The 15,836-nt window shown below is 41.9% G+C and overlaps 1 protein-coding gene across 13 annotated transcripts in view; it reads left to right on the plus strand.

Moving 5' to 3' along the window:
• The first annotated feature begins 5,929 nt into the window (after positions 1-5,929).
• Positions 5,930-15,836, plus strand: part of ANKRD42 (ankyrin repeat domain 42) — a 77,775-nt gene continuing 67,868 nt past the window's right edge. For all 13 annotated transcript variants that reach the window (XR_003428110.1, XR_003428111.1, XR_003428112.1 and 10 more), the window contains exons 1-2: positions 5,930-6,995; positions 10,487-10,653. Coding sequence is in view for 10 of the 13 variants with exons in the window: in XM_027083533.1 (XP_026939334.1) it covers positions 5,945-6,995; positions 10,487-10,653 (1,218 nt within the window). In the remaining 3 variants the exon portion in view is untranslated. The remainder of the gene's footprint in view (positions 6,996-10,486; positions 10,654-15,836) is intronic.

Below are 15,836 nucleotides of genomic sequence, written 5' to 3' on the forward strand. Positions count from 1 at the left end.
TTTTTTTTTTTTTTTTTTTTTGCGGTACGCAGGCCTCTCACTGTTGTGGCCTTTCCCGTTGCGGAGCACAGGCTCTGGACGCGCAGGCTCAGCGGCCATGGCTCACGGGCCCATACGCTCTGTGGCATGTGGGATCTTCCCGGACCAGGGCACGAACCCGTGTCCCCTGCATCAGCGGGCGGACTCTCAACCACTGCGCCACCAGGGAAGCCCTGGCCTTTGTTTTTAAAGAATCAAGTGAATAAAAATTTAAAGAGATTAGCAAATGCTACAGAGAGGTCGAGTGAGAAAACGTGTCCACTGAATTTGAGAGAGAGAAACACATTATGTGATGCCCCAACATATGAATATACATGAACAATATCATGGAAGAAATGCTGGGGTCTGAATCTAAAAATGTAGGCAAAACTTCCTGTTGTGCCTTTTTTGGGGAAGACCATCCATAGCTTTTACCAAATGATTAAAAGTATGTCACAATCAAGAGGAAGGCAACATTCAAACCTACAAGTGTACTAAGGGTATTTGGGAAACATTTAAAGACTTATAGGTGGGGAGGTGAGAAATAAGCACAAGTAAAGAAGTAAAATAAAACCAGCAATGGGAAAAAAAATTTTTTTAAATAGGTAGTCAGCAAAGTTACGAAATACGGAAAAATTAAGACGTATCCCCTATTGACTGAAGGAGAGTTGAGTATGGGAGAGAGGGGACAAAATAATAAAAGCTGCTCATCTCTGAAATTTAACTGGAGAGATTTAATTGTAGTTGAACAAATAGAGATGTTAGCACTTAGGTTTAAAAGGAACTTGTTGGAGAAAGATTGAAAACAGATGACTGATAAGTCAGTCTCGGAGCTAGAAGGAGATAACTATCAATAGCACAAAAGGATTTAGTTGGAGTGGCGGAGGGACAGTATTTCTCTGAGATGTTCATAGGTATTTGCAGTTGAAATTGAGATTCCTAGTTTTTGTTTGATGTAGATGTTGGGTATTGATTTAGAAGTGTGCCCCCCAATTTGGCTGTGCATTAGAATCACAGTGAATGCTAAGAAGAGATTGCTTATCTCGAGAGTCTTATTTAGTAGATTCTCATTCAGAGACACCTCTAATATTTAAGAAGCTCCATAGCTTTTTAAACACCAAAGCTAATGTTTTATGTCAATTACATCCCAATTTAAAAAAGCTCCATAGTTAATTCTGTTATAATAAATGGCCAGATCTGACAACTGACCTAGAAATCAGCAACACCTAATTTTAGCCCCCTAAAAAAATGGAAAAGTAGTAAACACATACCATTAGGAACTAGAACCATTATTCTACACAAAAGAGTATAGCAAAGAAAGCTAAAGGAAGCCTCAGGGAAGCTGGAATATTGTCTTGTTTTTTTTGGCCACACTGTGCAGCATGTGGATGTTAGTTCCCTGACCAGGGATCGAACTCACGCCCCCATTACACTGCGCAGTGTAAATGCGCAGTCTTAACCACTAACCACTGGATCGCCAGGGAAGTCCCTGGAATACTGTCTTTTGAAATAAGAGTTGAAGTTTGTGAGAAGAAATAAAAGGAATATTGTATTAAAATCTACAAATTTCATTGTTCATACCCTATTTACAATGTTCTCTGATTTCAACATAATTTACCTATTTTTAAACATCCAACTTTTAGGTTCCATTAAATACTACAAAGGAATTTGTTATTCAGCTCAAAATAAAATAAGCTTTGGGGAGAAAAATAAGGACCTAATTATTATATATATTAAAAATTTAATAAGTACTGTGTGATATCACTATATGTGGAATCTAAAAAATAAACTAGTGAATATAACAAAAAAGAAAACGACTCACAAATATAGAGAACTAGCAGTTACCAGAGTGAAGGGGGAGGGGCAAGATAGGAGTAGGGGATCAAGAGGTACAAACTGCTATGTAGAAAATAAATAAGCTACAAGGATATATTGTACAGCACAGGGAATCTAGCCCATATTTTATAATAACTATAAATGGATTATAGCCCTTAAAAATTGTGAATCACTGTGGTATACCTGAGACTTACATATATTTCACTATATTTCAATATTAAAAAAAGAAAAAAAAGATTCTCACAGAATAGTTTAACCTAAAATAAACAATTTTAGATTCTAGTTATATTTTCCTGGCTGTCTTTCTTTACAGCCTATTTAACATCTAACGAATGCTTCGAGGGGTTTATACAAAACATTCAGGAAGATATAAGGAGGCATCTAAGCATGTCTACAAATGGAAAGGTTTAGCTGACTAAAGAGGTAATCTGGAGGTAGAAATGGAAAATCAGACTAGTGTCAAGAAAGGCCTGAACTTCTACTGTAGGAGTAGGAAGTTTCCTCCTACTCTTATATGGGGTCAGCTCTCTGAAATAATGAACACTTTGTTGGGCAGGTGGGGAAGAGCAAGTTAAAGAATAAGAGCAAAAATGCACCCATGGGGTGCCCCAGTGAGGGATTAGAGGTGAGCACCAAAGGGAAAGAAAGAATGCTTGGGAAGTAAGAGGGTCTATAGGCAGAAAAGAGTAGAGACGGTTACCAAAATCCACTTAATTCTTGTCCTGGAGTTGGTCCTACTCCCTCCTCTAGAACTAGATGAAAGAGCTGGTTTACAGGGGATTAGAGGAACAACCTGACTTATCACCCCACTTTGGAAAAATTGAGGTAGAGATAGATGGAGGACTAGCCAATTTTACTCATTGTAACCATAAGCTTCCTACTTAAAAGGGTTTTGAGTCTCTGGAATGCTGAGATGCCCACTTCAGTGTGTTCTGAAACCTGTTTCACTTGAGAAACTTCCTTCATAGTCAGTCCCTCACTTACCTTGAAATCCCGTGCAATCTGGTTTTTACATCTTGCCTATTTCATTAAAATTGCTCTCCTGAATATTATCAATGACTCCTTGCCAAAACCAGTGTGCTTTTCTTAGCCTCTTAATCGCTATTGGCCCACATAATTCTTTTTTTTTAATTGAATTTTTTTTTAATTTTATTTATTTATTTTTGGCTGGTTGGGTCTTTGTTGCTGCTCACGGGCTTTCTCTACTTGCGGCGAGTGGGGGCTACTCTTCATTGTGGTGCACAAGCTTCTCATTGTGGCTTCTCTCATTGCGGAGCACGGGCTATAGGCATGCAGGCTTCAGTAGTTGTGGCACACGGGCTCAGTAGTTGTGGCTCACGGGCTCTAGAGCACAGGATCAGTAGTTGTGATGCACGGGCTTAGTTGCTCCACGGCATGTGGGATCTTCGTGGCCCAGGGCTCAAACCCGTGTCCCCTGCATTGGCAGGTGGACTCTCAACCACTGCACCACCAGGGAAGCCCGGCAGGCAGATTCTTAACCACTGCACCACCAGGGAAGCCCAGGCATTCTTTTATAATTATCAGTTTATTAACGTTTTCTAACTCTTCAGCCAATTTTTAAAAAATTTATATTTTCCTAAAAATTGTCCAAGTCTGGGCTTCCCTGGTGGCGCAGTGGTTGAGAGTCCGCCTGCCAATGCAGGGGACACGGGTTCGTGTCCTGGTCCGGGAGGATCCCACATGCCACAGAGCGGCTGGGCCTGTGAGCCATGGCCGCTGAGCCTGCGCGTCTGGAGCCTGTGCTCCGCAACGGGAGAGGCCACAGCAGTGAGAGGCCCGCGTACCGCAAAAAAAAAAAAAAAATGTCCAAGTCAATTTTCAAGATTATAAGGTTACACTAAATAATTCACTTGTTTTCAAAGTCCCTAATATCTGTAATGTGTTCCCTTTGCTTCTGATATTGTTTTCTCTCTTCTTCTTCCTCAGATTTGCTGTCTGTTTATTGTTCTTTTTGAACATCAGCTACTATTATGATCAATTTTATTTTCTATTTCTTTAACTTCTGCTTTTATTTTTAATTCCTTTCAAGTTTATTTTGGGAGATTTTACTTTTTCTGCTTCTCTATGTTTCTGTTTCCTTTTCTGATCCTTTCCACCAAGTGTGTATCCTTTAAGAGTGTGCTGCCTTATTCCCTCAGCCTCAGTGTGTTTATCCATACAACAGAGCAAAAAAGTAATGCCTTTACCATTATTATATAAGTGGCTACAAACACTGTATTAATTTGGAGTTCAGTCATAGTGGGTTCCAACTCCCCACCACCTACTTATGGGATCTTGGCCAAATCTTGATTTCTTCACCTGTAAAAATAGAAATAATAATACAGATTAAGACTATTTGCAAATCATTTAGCATAAAAACTGGCCCATATTAATAACTCAATAGATGTCTGGTAAGACAATAGGCCTCAGTTGCCCCATTTCCAAAAATGAGGGCATTGGGCTGACTAATCCCAAATTCCTTTCCAACTGAAAAATTTTACTTTTCTTACTTTTCTTTTGGCCACGCCAAGCAGCATGCAGCATCTCAGTTCCCCGACCAGGGATCAAACCCATGCCCCCTGCAGTGGAAGTGCAGAGTCTTAACCATTGGACCACCAGCAAAGTCCCTGAAAAATTTTACTTTCAATCTATCAGTTCATCCACCAGACAATCAACCAACCATCAACCCACTTACCCACACAACAGTTAGTAATTCCTTCCCTTCAACTAAGTATTCTAAATGTTAGGAATGCCATGATGAATAATGATACAGTTTCCACCTTCCAGAAGGTCAGAGTCCCTGGGGGGTAGGGGTGAGAACCACCTGTTAAACAGGTAATTGTAATACAATATGATAAGTGGTCTAATAAAGGATGTGGGAATTCAAGAGATTTCGAGGAGTATGCACAGCAAAATCAAAGATCTAGGTTGGAAACCTAATGCGAGGACTTAATACTAGCTGTGTACCCTCAGGCAATTAACTTTGGTGCTGTACTTCTCTAACTGTAGAAAGGAACAGTAATACTATCCTGGTAGGTTAGGTGAAGGACTAAACAGAAAAACTAATATAAAGCGCTTAGTACAGTGCCAGATTCATCATAAGAACTCAACAAATGGAAGTTATTAATGTTACAAGAGGCCATGGAAGTTAAAGAAAGGCATTTACTGTATTTCAAGAGAGGAAAGGTAGGGTCGGGGGAATTTGCCAGCTGTGTTCACTAAACAAAACCTGTGGCAAAAGGATAGGAAAAAACAGGGTAAAAGGAGAATCAAGGTGGGTGATGCCCTTGGAGGGCAGAGAATTCTAATTTCTGTATTTTCAGCTGCTAGCACAAGACCTGACCCATATAGTTGCTATAAATATGAATGGAAGAATACACGTTATGCAGTAGGCTTGCAGAAAAAGATCTGGGCCAAAATGTTGAAAGTAAACATTTTACAGTGAAAGGAACCTTGGAGTCAGGAGACCTGGTGCAGCCTTTTGACTGATGACCTGTTTTTATACTGGCTTCACAACTTACCTGCTGTTGGATCTTAGCAAATTACTGATACCTTGAATCTCCTCACCTGTAAAATGGGGATAACACCTACCTTACAAAATTAGTGTGAGAATTAGTACCAAGCGATTATCAAAGAGCCTGGCAGTAGTAACACGCAACAATGATAGCGCTGCAGCTGCTAACTCCTCCGTTAGGTCTTTTGTCCATACTTATGAAATGATAGGGTAAGAATATATTTTCTCCAATGCTCCAACCAGCACTGAAAAATGACACTCGGTTTGCCGAGGATAAAAGGCCCTGCCCGGCCCGAGGCACACACGCAGGTCACCTACATCGACTGCAGTCCTGGAGTCTCCACGTGCGTCGCCGAGCCACGGCGGGCGCGACCTATGCCAGGCCGTTATAGAGGCGGGGCCTAGACAGGCTGAATGTGAGACCGAGCGGAACTTCATCGAAAACCGGTCCATTCCACAATCTCTAGAGGAGAAGCTTAGAGGTTAAAAAACAAAAAACAAAAAACAAAAACCAAACAAACAAAAAAAAAATTTGCAGGGAAGCCGGAAGTGACGCATGACCGCGAGGGAGCGGAAATGACCGCAGCACGCCGGAAGTTTACTCATTTCCAAGGCGACGGCTCCACCATCGCTGCAACGGCTGGAGTCGGGACGCTGGAAAGCGACTTAGAGGAGAGGGTACTCGCCGACGGCGGCCGCCGCCACAGTGAATCGCGGGGAGTAGCAACCGAAGACGGCGGCCGCCGCACCAGCCATCGCGTGTGGAGGATAAACGGCCTGCACGGCCATCGCGGCGACCAATCCAGGGAAAGAGTTAGCGAAGGCCAGGGCTTTAGTCGTAGCGAAGACAGGGAAGGAATCCGTGAAGGCAGCGACCACCGCTGCAGGGTACCGACGGGAAGAGCAAGTGAAGACGTCCGCTTCTCCCGCAATGACTCAAGAAGGGTCAGTGAAGACCTGGGCCACCGTCGCAGTGTCTCTCAGGAGAGAGTCAGGGGAGACCGTGGCCACCGTCCCAGCAACTCTTGGGAGAGAGTAAGGGGAGACCGCAGCAGCGACGTGAGTTTAAGTGAAGTCGGAAGCCACCCCACTAGTGACTCCGGGGGAACGGTCAGAGAAGACCGCGGCCTCCATCTCAGTGGGACTTGGGAGGGAGTCAGGGAGCTCCGGGGTCCCCGAACCAGCGACTCTGGGGAGAGAGGCAGTGACGACCACAGCCGCCGCCTCAGTGGCTCTTGGGAGGGCGGAAGTGTGGATGGCGGCCGCAGCCTCAGCAATTCCTGGGAGGAGGGGGTGAGTGAAGACCGCGGCTATGTGGCCAGCGACTCCTCCGTCGTGAGCGTCAGCGAAGACGCCAGCCGCCGCCGCTTCTGGGAGAGAGAAAGCGAAGACGAAGGTTCCCGCTGCCGGGGCTCCTGGGAGAGAACGACGGAGGACGGCGTCCCCGGGCCTAGCGACGACGAGGAAGACAGCCGCTGCTGCACTGGCTCGTGGGTGACAGCGAGCGAAGACCGCCGCAGCAGCAGGGGCCTGGACTCGACTCCTCCCCGGAGTCCGAGGGGTCGCACCATGCCCGGGGTGTCCGGTTCAGGCCCCTTCACCTTCTGCACGGAGACTGCGACCCCGCGTGAGTCAGATTACTTCACTGGCCCTCATCTCTGCCACACTCCTTTTCTCACTTCAGCTCACAGGAGCTTCGCCCCTTCTGGCAGTTCCCTTTCTCACCTGTCACTCCTCATTTCCCTTAATTGATCTGTTTTCAGTAGGTCACAGAGCTGCTCACCTGGCCCCCATCCTTCCTCATTTCAGCTTTACTTCCTTTTTTATTTTTCTATCTGCGCGCATTCCTGAGACTTCGTTCCCAGCTGACATCAACTCTTGTTAAAATGTATGGACCCTTTTAAGTTCTACCGTCTCTGCAGTATTTGACTCTGGAGATAATGTTAGACTTATCTCATTTTCTTCCTTCCACTCTGCTGACTCTATCTATCTATCTATCTACCTACCTACCTATCTATCTACTTATCTACCCTGAATTTTCTTCTATCCTCTTTTTAAAACGTTGCTTTGTCCCTTGGATAGTGCCATCATTAGTGCTTTTTTCCTTGTCATGTACTATGGCTTCAACCCTAGTGACGACCCCGGAATCTGTTATTCATTCAGTCATCCAGTAAATATTTATTGAGTGCCTATTATGTGCTTTGTCTTAAGGATACGTAAGCAAAGAAGACAGGCACATTCCTTCCTTCTAGTGGGGAAGATGAATACTCAACAAGTAATTACTGGTGTGATGAATGCTATAAAGAAGAATAGAGAGCCGTTGGCTCCAGTATAGCGTGAGGTTGGGGATCAGAAAAAGCTGCCTAATACTGAGACACAGCTAACACTGAGAACTCAACTCCAGGCCTCTCACTGGAGCTGTAGACTCATATGTACAACTCCTTTCTGGAACTCTTCCATGGGCACCTCAAGATCAACACATTCAGAATATAATTTTGTATTCATATGCCCTCTCTGTCCTTTCGTGTTCGCTGTCTCAGTGGCAGTACGCCACTTATGTAACTAAGCCAGACACCTTGGAGTTGTCCCGTTACTTTTCCCTTATTTCACCCACTATATCCATCCAAGTTCAATTCATCCTGCTTCCTTAATACATGTTGAATCTGTCTCCTTTTCTGTTCCTACTGCCATTCACTTGGTTGAGGGTCTCAACCTCTCTGGTGTAGACTACTGTAGATATCTTCCTACATGGTCTCCTTGAGTCTATACTCTTGCGCTTTGCTCAATGAATTCACCTTACTGCAGCCAGCCATATACAAAGCATTACAAATCTGATCATTCTTATTCTTCTGCTTAAAATCCCTCAATGACTCCCCACTCTGCTCAAGTTCAGCAAGTTCCAGCACAGCCTGCCTCTTGTCTAATTCTAGCCTCTTTTCCTTCCACTTTATGCTTCAACAATAGGGTGGGTATTTTTATAGTTTCTTGACCTGTCCAGGATGCCTTTCCCCACATCCATTTCACCTGGCAAATTCCTGCTAATCCTTGAAGATTCATCTTAGGTGTTACCTTCTCTAGGAATCTTTTTCTGCTCTCCTTCCCTCCTACCCTAGCTAAGTTAGAAGTCTTCTGTGCTTTCATAACTTCTTATGAATATTTCTGTCATTGCTCTTACTACATTGTTTTGTAATTGTGTTTGTATATCTCTGTGAGTCCCTTGAGGATAGAGATCATGTCTTATCTTTTTATCCTTATGGTAGATACCAGATTAATGTTGAGTGGATAGATGGGTGGATGAATGAATAAATTGGAACGGAATGTGGTGAGAAAAAAGGCTGTCAAATTAGATGGAGCCAAATTATGGGAGGGCATAGACTGTCATACTGAGGGCTTGGATTTGGTTCTCTAGACTAGCAGTGGATAACCAGAAGCAGTTCAGAGTGGAGGAATGAAGTGATCAGAATAGTGTCCTTGTATACGATGGATTAGAGCGTCCCTGTATAAAATGTATTAGGGTGGGTAGAACGTCATTTGCAGTACTAATTTAAAGGAGAATAATGGAAGGCCCTGGAGGTCCAGTGGTTAAGACTCTGTGCTTCCACTGCATGGGGCACGGGTTCGATCCCTGGTCGAGGAGCTAAGACCCCACATGCCTTACAGCATGGCCAAAATATAAAAAAACAAACATAAAGGAGAGTAATGAAGGTCTGACCTAGGGGATTAACATCATTAAACATTTACCAAGTGGTTTGGTTTTCTCGGGGTGCTTCCTTACTCTCTTTCCAGTATGCATAGATCTTAATTGTTCTTCAAAGACTTGCTCGAGTGTTTCCTCCTCCACCTTTATTTTACCTGTAATCTCTTAGGATGTTACTGTCAGGTTTTCGATTTCATCGAATTTATCCCAATAGATTTTAAAGTGTCAGTGGAAAGAAAATGTCTTAAATCCATGTCTATTCATTGTGTTATCATAGCGCCTGGCATATGGTACATGCTCAAAGGACTTTTGAGTAAGATGCATAGCATTTTGCTAAGGGTTGGTATAAGAAATGATTTCAGCTGTCAAGAAATGAACATGCTAATTGTGGAGAGAGGACATATACATAGATATAAATAGTAATACAAGGCTGCATAGATTATCTGCCAGAGGTGTTGGTGAGTTCTTTTCAAAACAATTTGAGTTCAGGAATTGTGCCTGTTTGTTTGGTTTAGGAAATGCTTTGATTGAACTATTTACCTCTTCCTTCTCCAACAACTGTCTGTTCGTGCTTAGATACTATTACTTCTGGTTCACAATGCACATTAAAATATTTCACGGTACAGTAAGGCTGACAATCCAGTCTTGATGTTTGGAACATTATATTATAAAATATAAGACGCTAGAATGTATGAAGTAAAAATTGTGACCTGCCATTCCTTTCTTAGTGTAGGACATATGAGGAAGATATGAAAAATATTAGTAAAATATATCTGCCTATGTGAGATAAGGTTCTGGTAAAGTCTTTTTCACTGGAGAGTAGGCCTTTGTTACAGAGAATAGCTGGGCAGATTTCAAAATGGTTACCTCTCTCCCCCTTTACCAAAGACATGAAGTGATTTTTCTTGGTTTTTCACAGTGATAACCTGGTGGCGTTTTGAAGGTAAAATCTATGAAAATGAGGGGACCTCCTAAGACTATGGCCCCGAGGAGTTTCTCACTGTTAGGCTACTACATACCCAGTCCCCAGCAATTTGTCAAAATTACTATTTAAGTGCTTTTAGAAGCTTATGGTTCTAGTGACTTCTGCTCCAGGTAAGCTGAACTTGACTGTGTTTCTCTGTATTTGCCTGTCTCTCCAAATTCAGGGTGGCCGTTTGCCCCGAGACCTCAATTCTTTGATGAGTGCAAGAAAAGTTGTTGACTTTGTTTGTTCTGCTTTTTTCCTGTATGGATGGGGGTGACAACGTCCGTGCTCTTTACATATTAGAGCTGAAATTGAAGTCAGATTAAGATGTTAATCACAAACATCTTTGTAGTAAATTATTTGGAAAGCCAAAGTGATTTTGTACTTTCAGTTCAGTCGTTGCTTTAGTCTTTTTTTAGTTTTGTAATATATTTTAAGCAATTTTGTTTTTCAGTGGGTGCCAGGAAGAAAGTGCATTTTGGTAGCATACATGATGCAGTACGCGCTGGAGATGTAAAGCAGCTTTCAAAAATAGTAGAACGTGGTACCAGCATTAATGAAGTTGACGTTCTCCATAAACTTACCCCTTTACATTGGGCAGCACATTCTGGCAGTTTGGAGGTAAGAAACTATATAAGTTATTAAACTGAGGTAAGTTTAGCGCTGTTGACAGTTTTGTAAATTTAGCAAACAGGACTGAGGCCTTATGCTAGGCACTGAAAATATTTTTCTTTTCTTTTTTTAAAAAAATTTATTTTATTGAAGTATAGTTGATTTACAATGTTGTGTTAATTTCTGCTGTACAGCAGAGTGATTCAGTTATACATTTATATACAAATATTTTTCTTTTCAGTTCAGTCTAACATTTGGGTGTTCTGGTTACCTTAGTAATAAGTTATCCTAAAACTTGGTGGTATAAAATAACTATTTATTTATGCTCAGGAGTGAACCAGGAATTTGGATTTCAGGGACAGCTTGTCTCTACTCCATGATGTTTGGGGCTCCACCTAGAAGATTTAAAAGCCAGGGCTGGAATCTTCTGAAGGCTTGTTCATGCAGACATCTGGTAGTAGATGCTGGTTGTAGACTGCGCCCCTTGATCCCTCTCCACGGGGGTCTTTTTGTGAGGTCCCCACATGTGGGTTAGTCTGTGCTTCCTCACAGGGTGGCAGCTGGGTTCCTAAGGCAAGCATACAGGGTAACTTGCAGAGGATAACGTAATGCATACCTGGCTGTATGAAATCCTAATATTTTTGCTGTAGTTGCTTCAGATTTTTGGAAAAGAAATGGAGTATCACAGATACATTTGAAGTCCCCGAGCACCCCTCCCAGGTGTCATTTCTCTCCTTCCAACTCCAGAGATAACTATTACCCTGAATTTGGTGTTTATTATTACCATATATGTTTTATGCTGTTATTACATATGATTATATCACTGTTTTAAAGAACATGTTTTATATAAATGTCATCATATTATTTGTATCATTCTGCAGCTTGCTTTTTTTGTTCAACAATGTGTTTTTGAATTTTAACGACGTGGTTACATATATATACTCTAGTTCATTCCTTTCAGCCATGTTGTAATAGTCTATTCTTAGATGAATATCAGAATTTATCGATTTTTTTGATTGATGGATATTTCATTGGTTTCAATTTTTCACTAGTACAAGCAGTGTTTAGTGAATATTGTTATGCACAACTTCTTTTTTTATTAATTTATTTTATTGAAATATAGTTGATTTACAGTGTTGTCTTAATTTCCGCTGTATGGCAAAGTGATTCAGTTATACGTATGTATATATATTATTTTTCATATTCTTTTCCATTATAGTGTATCACAGGATATTGAATATAGTTCCCTGTGCTGTACAGTAGGACCTTGTTGTTTATCCATTCTGTATATAATAGTTTGCACCTGCTAATCCCAAACTCCCAATCCACCCTCTCCCACCCCCCTCCCCCTTGGCAACCACAAGTCTGTTCTCTATGTCTGTGAGTCTGTTTGTGTTTCATAGATAAGTTCATTTGTATGCACAACTTCTTATCCTTGGGCTGTGTGCAAAGCCAACTGGAATTTTTCTCACAATTCATGGTTGTGTGTGGGGAGCTTATTTTAGCTATTACATTTCTCCAGTCTGTAGGCTGCAGTAGGTCTATTCACTATGCAACTCTCTTTTTTCTCTGCCACACAAACAGAGTCTGCTTTCCATGAATATGGCTCCTCTGTGTGATTTCTTTGTTTGGGCTTTTCTGCTTTTTGGAACCAAATCTGGTCCAAAGAATCTCTCTGCACCAGTTTGTGTGCCCCACTTGAACTGTAGGGGTTTTTGCTTTGGCCTTTTAGTGGCTTCCTCTCACCTGGGAGAAATGTGCCTTGACGGGTCTTTCTGTGCTTGCAGCCCTGCATGGGGATTTTCTCTGGTGTTTGCTCCCACATTCCTGTTTGATCTATATTTTGGCAGCTTTCCCATCTGTTTTGTGGTTTCAGATATCTCCTAGCTTCATCAAAGATGGGGTTTTCTTGCTCTTTTTTAAATTTTTTAAATGATTTTGAAGAGAGGAGGAAATACTGATTTTACTCTGCCATATTTGAAATAAGATAGGACTTGTTGCTATACCATTTATTTCATCTCTTTCCTGGGATCTTTTCAGCTTCTCTGATTAACCTACCCTGCCTTCTCTAAAATTAGTGGTTTTCTTTATGCTCTTGCCAATGGGTGTCTCTCTTCAACTTTACACTCTCTCTCCAGGCCATTTTTAGACTTCCTTGGCTTAATCACTTCTACATAATAATTCATTGATTCGCTTTCTCTCCAGAATTTGAATTCTGGTTTCTGCATCCGGCGCTTATCAACAGCTCATACATATCTGACTGGCATCTTAAATTTAGTTGGTCTAAAACTAAACTGTTATTCTTTTCCCTCCCTTTCTTAGTTTTCCAGGCTAATGTCCTTTGCATCATATTGAGTTGTGTCAGGATTTTACAGAAGCAAAACACAGTATCAGCATTTGTCTAGGTCAAGTGCTTCATGATGCACATTGATGTAGTGAGAACTGATCCCTAAGTCAGTTGATTCTGTTCCATCTTTGTCTCTCAAATTTGTCCTTTACACCTTCATAGCCACTGCCTTAGAGCTACTTGATTTCCTTCTTTCCTCTCTTGTCTACTTCTAGTTCATAACGGGCATACAAAATTATTGCTCTAAAACAAAAATCTGCTATTACTTAAAACCTTCCTTAAGTCCCTGTAGTGACTCTCTATACCCTGTAGGATGAAGTTTAAGCTATTTAATATGGTAGACTTACCTCTCCAACCTCATCTCCCATCAGACTTGTTTCATGTTGCAGTACTGGTGACTACTCTCATTTCCCAAACTAGTCCACTGTTTCATATTATCATAGACTGTGTACATGCCGTTTCATCTGGCTGGTCTCACCTCTTCCCAGTGGTTAGCTTGTTGAAATCCAGGTCAGGTAGCACCCACTTGGCAGGGCCTTCTGTGTTTCCCCCCTCAGTATCCTCCAACTAGCAACTTTTCCCTCAATTTTATACACATTTAAAAAATTGTATTTATCACATTGAATTGCATTCTCTGTTAGATATTTTTTAATATTCTTTTATAAAAAAAAATAGTTATTTATTTGTTTTTTATTTATTTGTCTGTGCCGGGTCTTAGTTGCAGCATGCGGGATATAGTTCCCTGACCAGGGATCGAACCCGGGCCCCCTGAATTGGGAGCACGGAGTCTTAACCACGGGACCACCAGGGCAGTCCCTCTCTGTTAGATTTTGAGCTCTTTGGGGCCTCCCTGGTGGCACAGTGGTTGAGAGTCCGCCTGCCGATGCAGGGGACACGGGTTCGTGCCCCGGTCCGGGAGGATCCCACATGCTGCGGAGCGGCTCGTCCCGTGAGCCATGGCCGCTGAGTCTGCGCGTCCGGAGCCTGTGCTCCGCAACAGGAGAGGCCACAACAGTGAGAGGCCCGCGTACCGCAAAAAAACAAAAATAAAAACAATAGATTTTGAGCACTTTGAAGGTACCATTTCGATTTTATTTATCTTTTTTCCCACAGCATCTAGCATAGTGTCTGGCATATTAGAGTCACATTGCGGGTTCCCAATAAATGTTTGTTGTATTGATGAATTTGTTGAATTAAATTTATATTTTTACTGTATAGCATAGTGCATAGCAGCTGTTCAAGAAATGTTTGTTAAATTTTAACAAAAATAAATCTAAATCAAAAGGTTTTGGCGACTTTCTACTTTCCCATTTGAGGATCATCTCCTAATTCTCTACTTGAGTACTGCATTAATACCTTTACATTTTGTTATCCTTTCTGAAATTTCTTAAGACTCATGGTACTATGTTGGTAGTATAAAATGATCACTAAATTAACAGCTGGTGAAAATTGTGCTTTGTTAGACTTCATTTTTTTTCTCCTGTCAGATGAAATCAGCTTTTGAGCCCCTGTAGTAAACTTTTATTTCAGATATACTTTGCACCTTCAGAATTTTCTTTTTTTTTAAATTCTGTCTCTTTATTTTCTATTTGATGAATCATTGTCATCATATTTTTGTTTGATTCATTAAACATAAATTTTTAAAAATTAATTAATTTATTTGGCTGCATTGGGTCTTCATTGCTGCATGCGGGCTTTCTCTAGTTGCGCGAGCGGGAGCTACTCTTTGTTGCAGTGCGCAGGCTTTTCATTGTGGTGGCTTCTCTTGTTGCGGAGCCCAGGCTCTAGGTGTGCGGGCTTCAGTAGTTGTGGCACGTGGGCTCAGTAGTTGTGGTGCACAGGCTTAGTTGCTCCACAGCATGTGGGATCTTCCTGGACCAGGGCTCCAACCGGTGCCCCCTGCATTGGCAGGGGGGTTTTTAACCACTGTGCTAACAGGGAAGTCCCAACATAAATTCTTTAAAAAATAATTTCTTTTAGTTCTCTAAAGCTATATGTAATAGCTGCTTTGAAGTCTTTCTGAGCTGAGCATCTGGGCCCTCTCAGAGATGGTTTCCTTTTTTTTTCTTTTTTGTCCACACCTCATGGCATGTGGGATCTTTGTTCCCTGACCAGGGATGGGACCTGTGCCCACTGCATTGGAAGTGTGGAGTCTTAACCACTGGACCGCCAGGGAAGTACCTCAGAGATGGTTTCTATCGATTCCTTTTTATTCCTGTGTATGTGTTATACATTCTTGTTTTCTTTGTATGTCTCATAATTTTTTAGTTTGGACATTTTGAAAACTGGACATTTTATTTTTATTTTTTGCAGTGCTTAGTATTTATTAGGTGCCTTGAGTTTTGGTATGTATTGACAAAGTATATTGTCTATTCCTCACAATAACTTTGATATTAGAATTCTTTTTTAAAAAATTTTATTGAAGTATAGTTGATCTACAATGTTGTGTTAATTTCTGCTGTACAGCAAAGTGACTCAGTTATACATATATATATATCCTTTTTATTTAATATTTATTTATTCTAGGCTGTGTTGGGTCTTTGTTGCTGCGCACGGGCTTTCTCTGGTTGTGGCGAGTGGGGGCTATTCTTCGTTGCGGTGCGTGGGCTTCTCATTGCGGTGGCTTCTCTTGTTGCGGAGCATGGGCTCTAGGCATGGGGGCTTCAGTAGCTGTGGCACAGGGGCTTAGTTGCTCCACGGCATGTGGGATCTTCCCAGACCAGGGATCGAACCCTTGCCCCCTGCAGTGGGAGCGTGGCGTCCTAACCACTGGACTGCCAGGAAATTCCCCTCTTGTTTTTATTTTTAAGCCTGGCTTCATAGGGGTCACCCCTGGGTCAGCATA

The sequence above is a fragment of the Aethalodelphis obliquidens genome, unplaced genomic scaffold (assembly GCF_003676395.1).
Source record: "Aethalodelphis obliquidens isolate GAN/ISIS:26980383/991018 unplaced genomic scaffold, ASM367639v1 scaffold50, whole genome shotgun sequence".
Taxonomy (NCBI): Eukaryota; Metazoa; Chordata; class Mammalia; order Artiodactyla; family Delphinidae; genus Aethalodelphis; species Aethalodelphis obliquidens.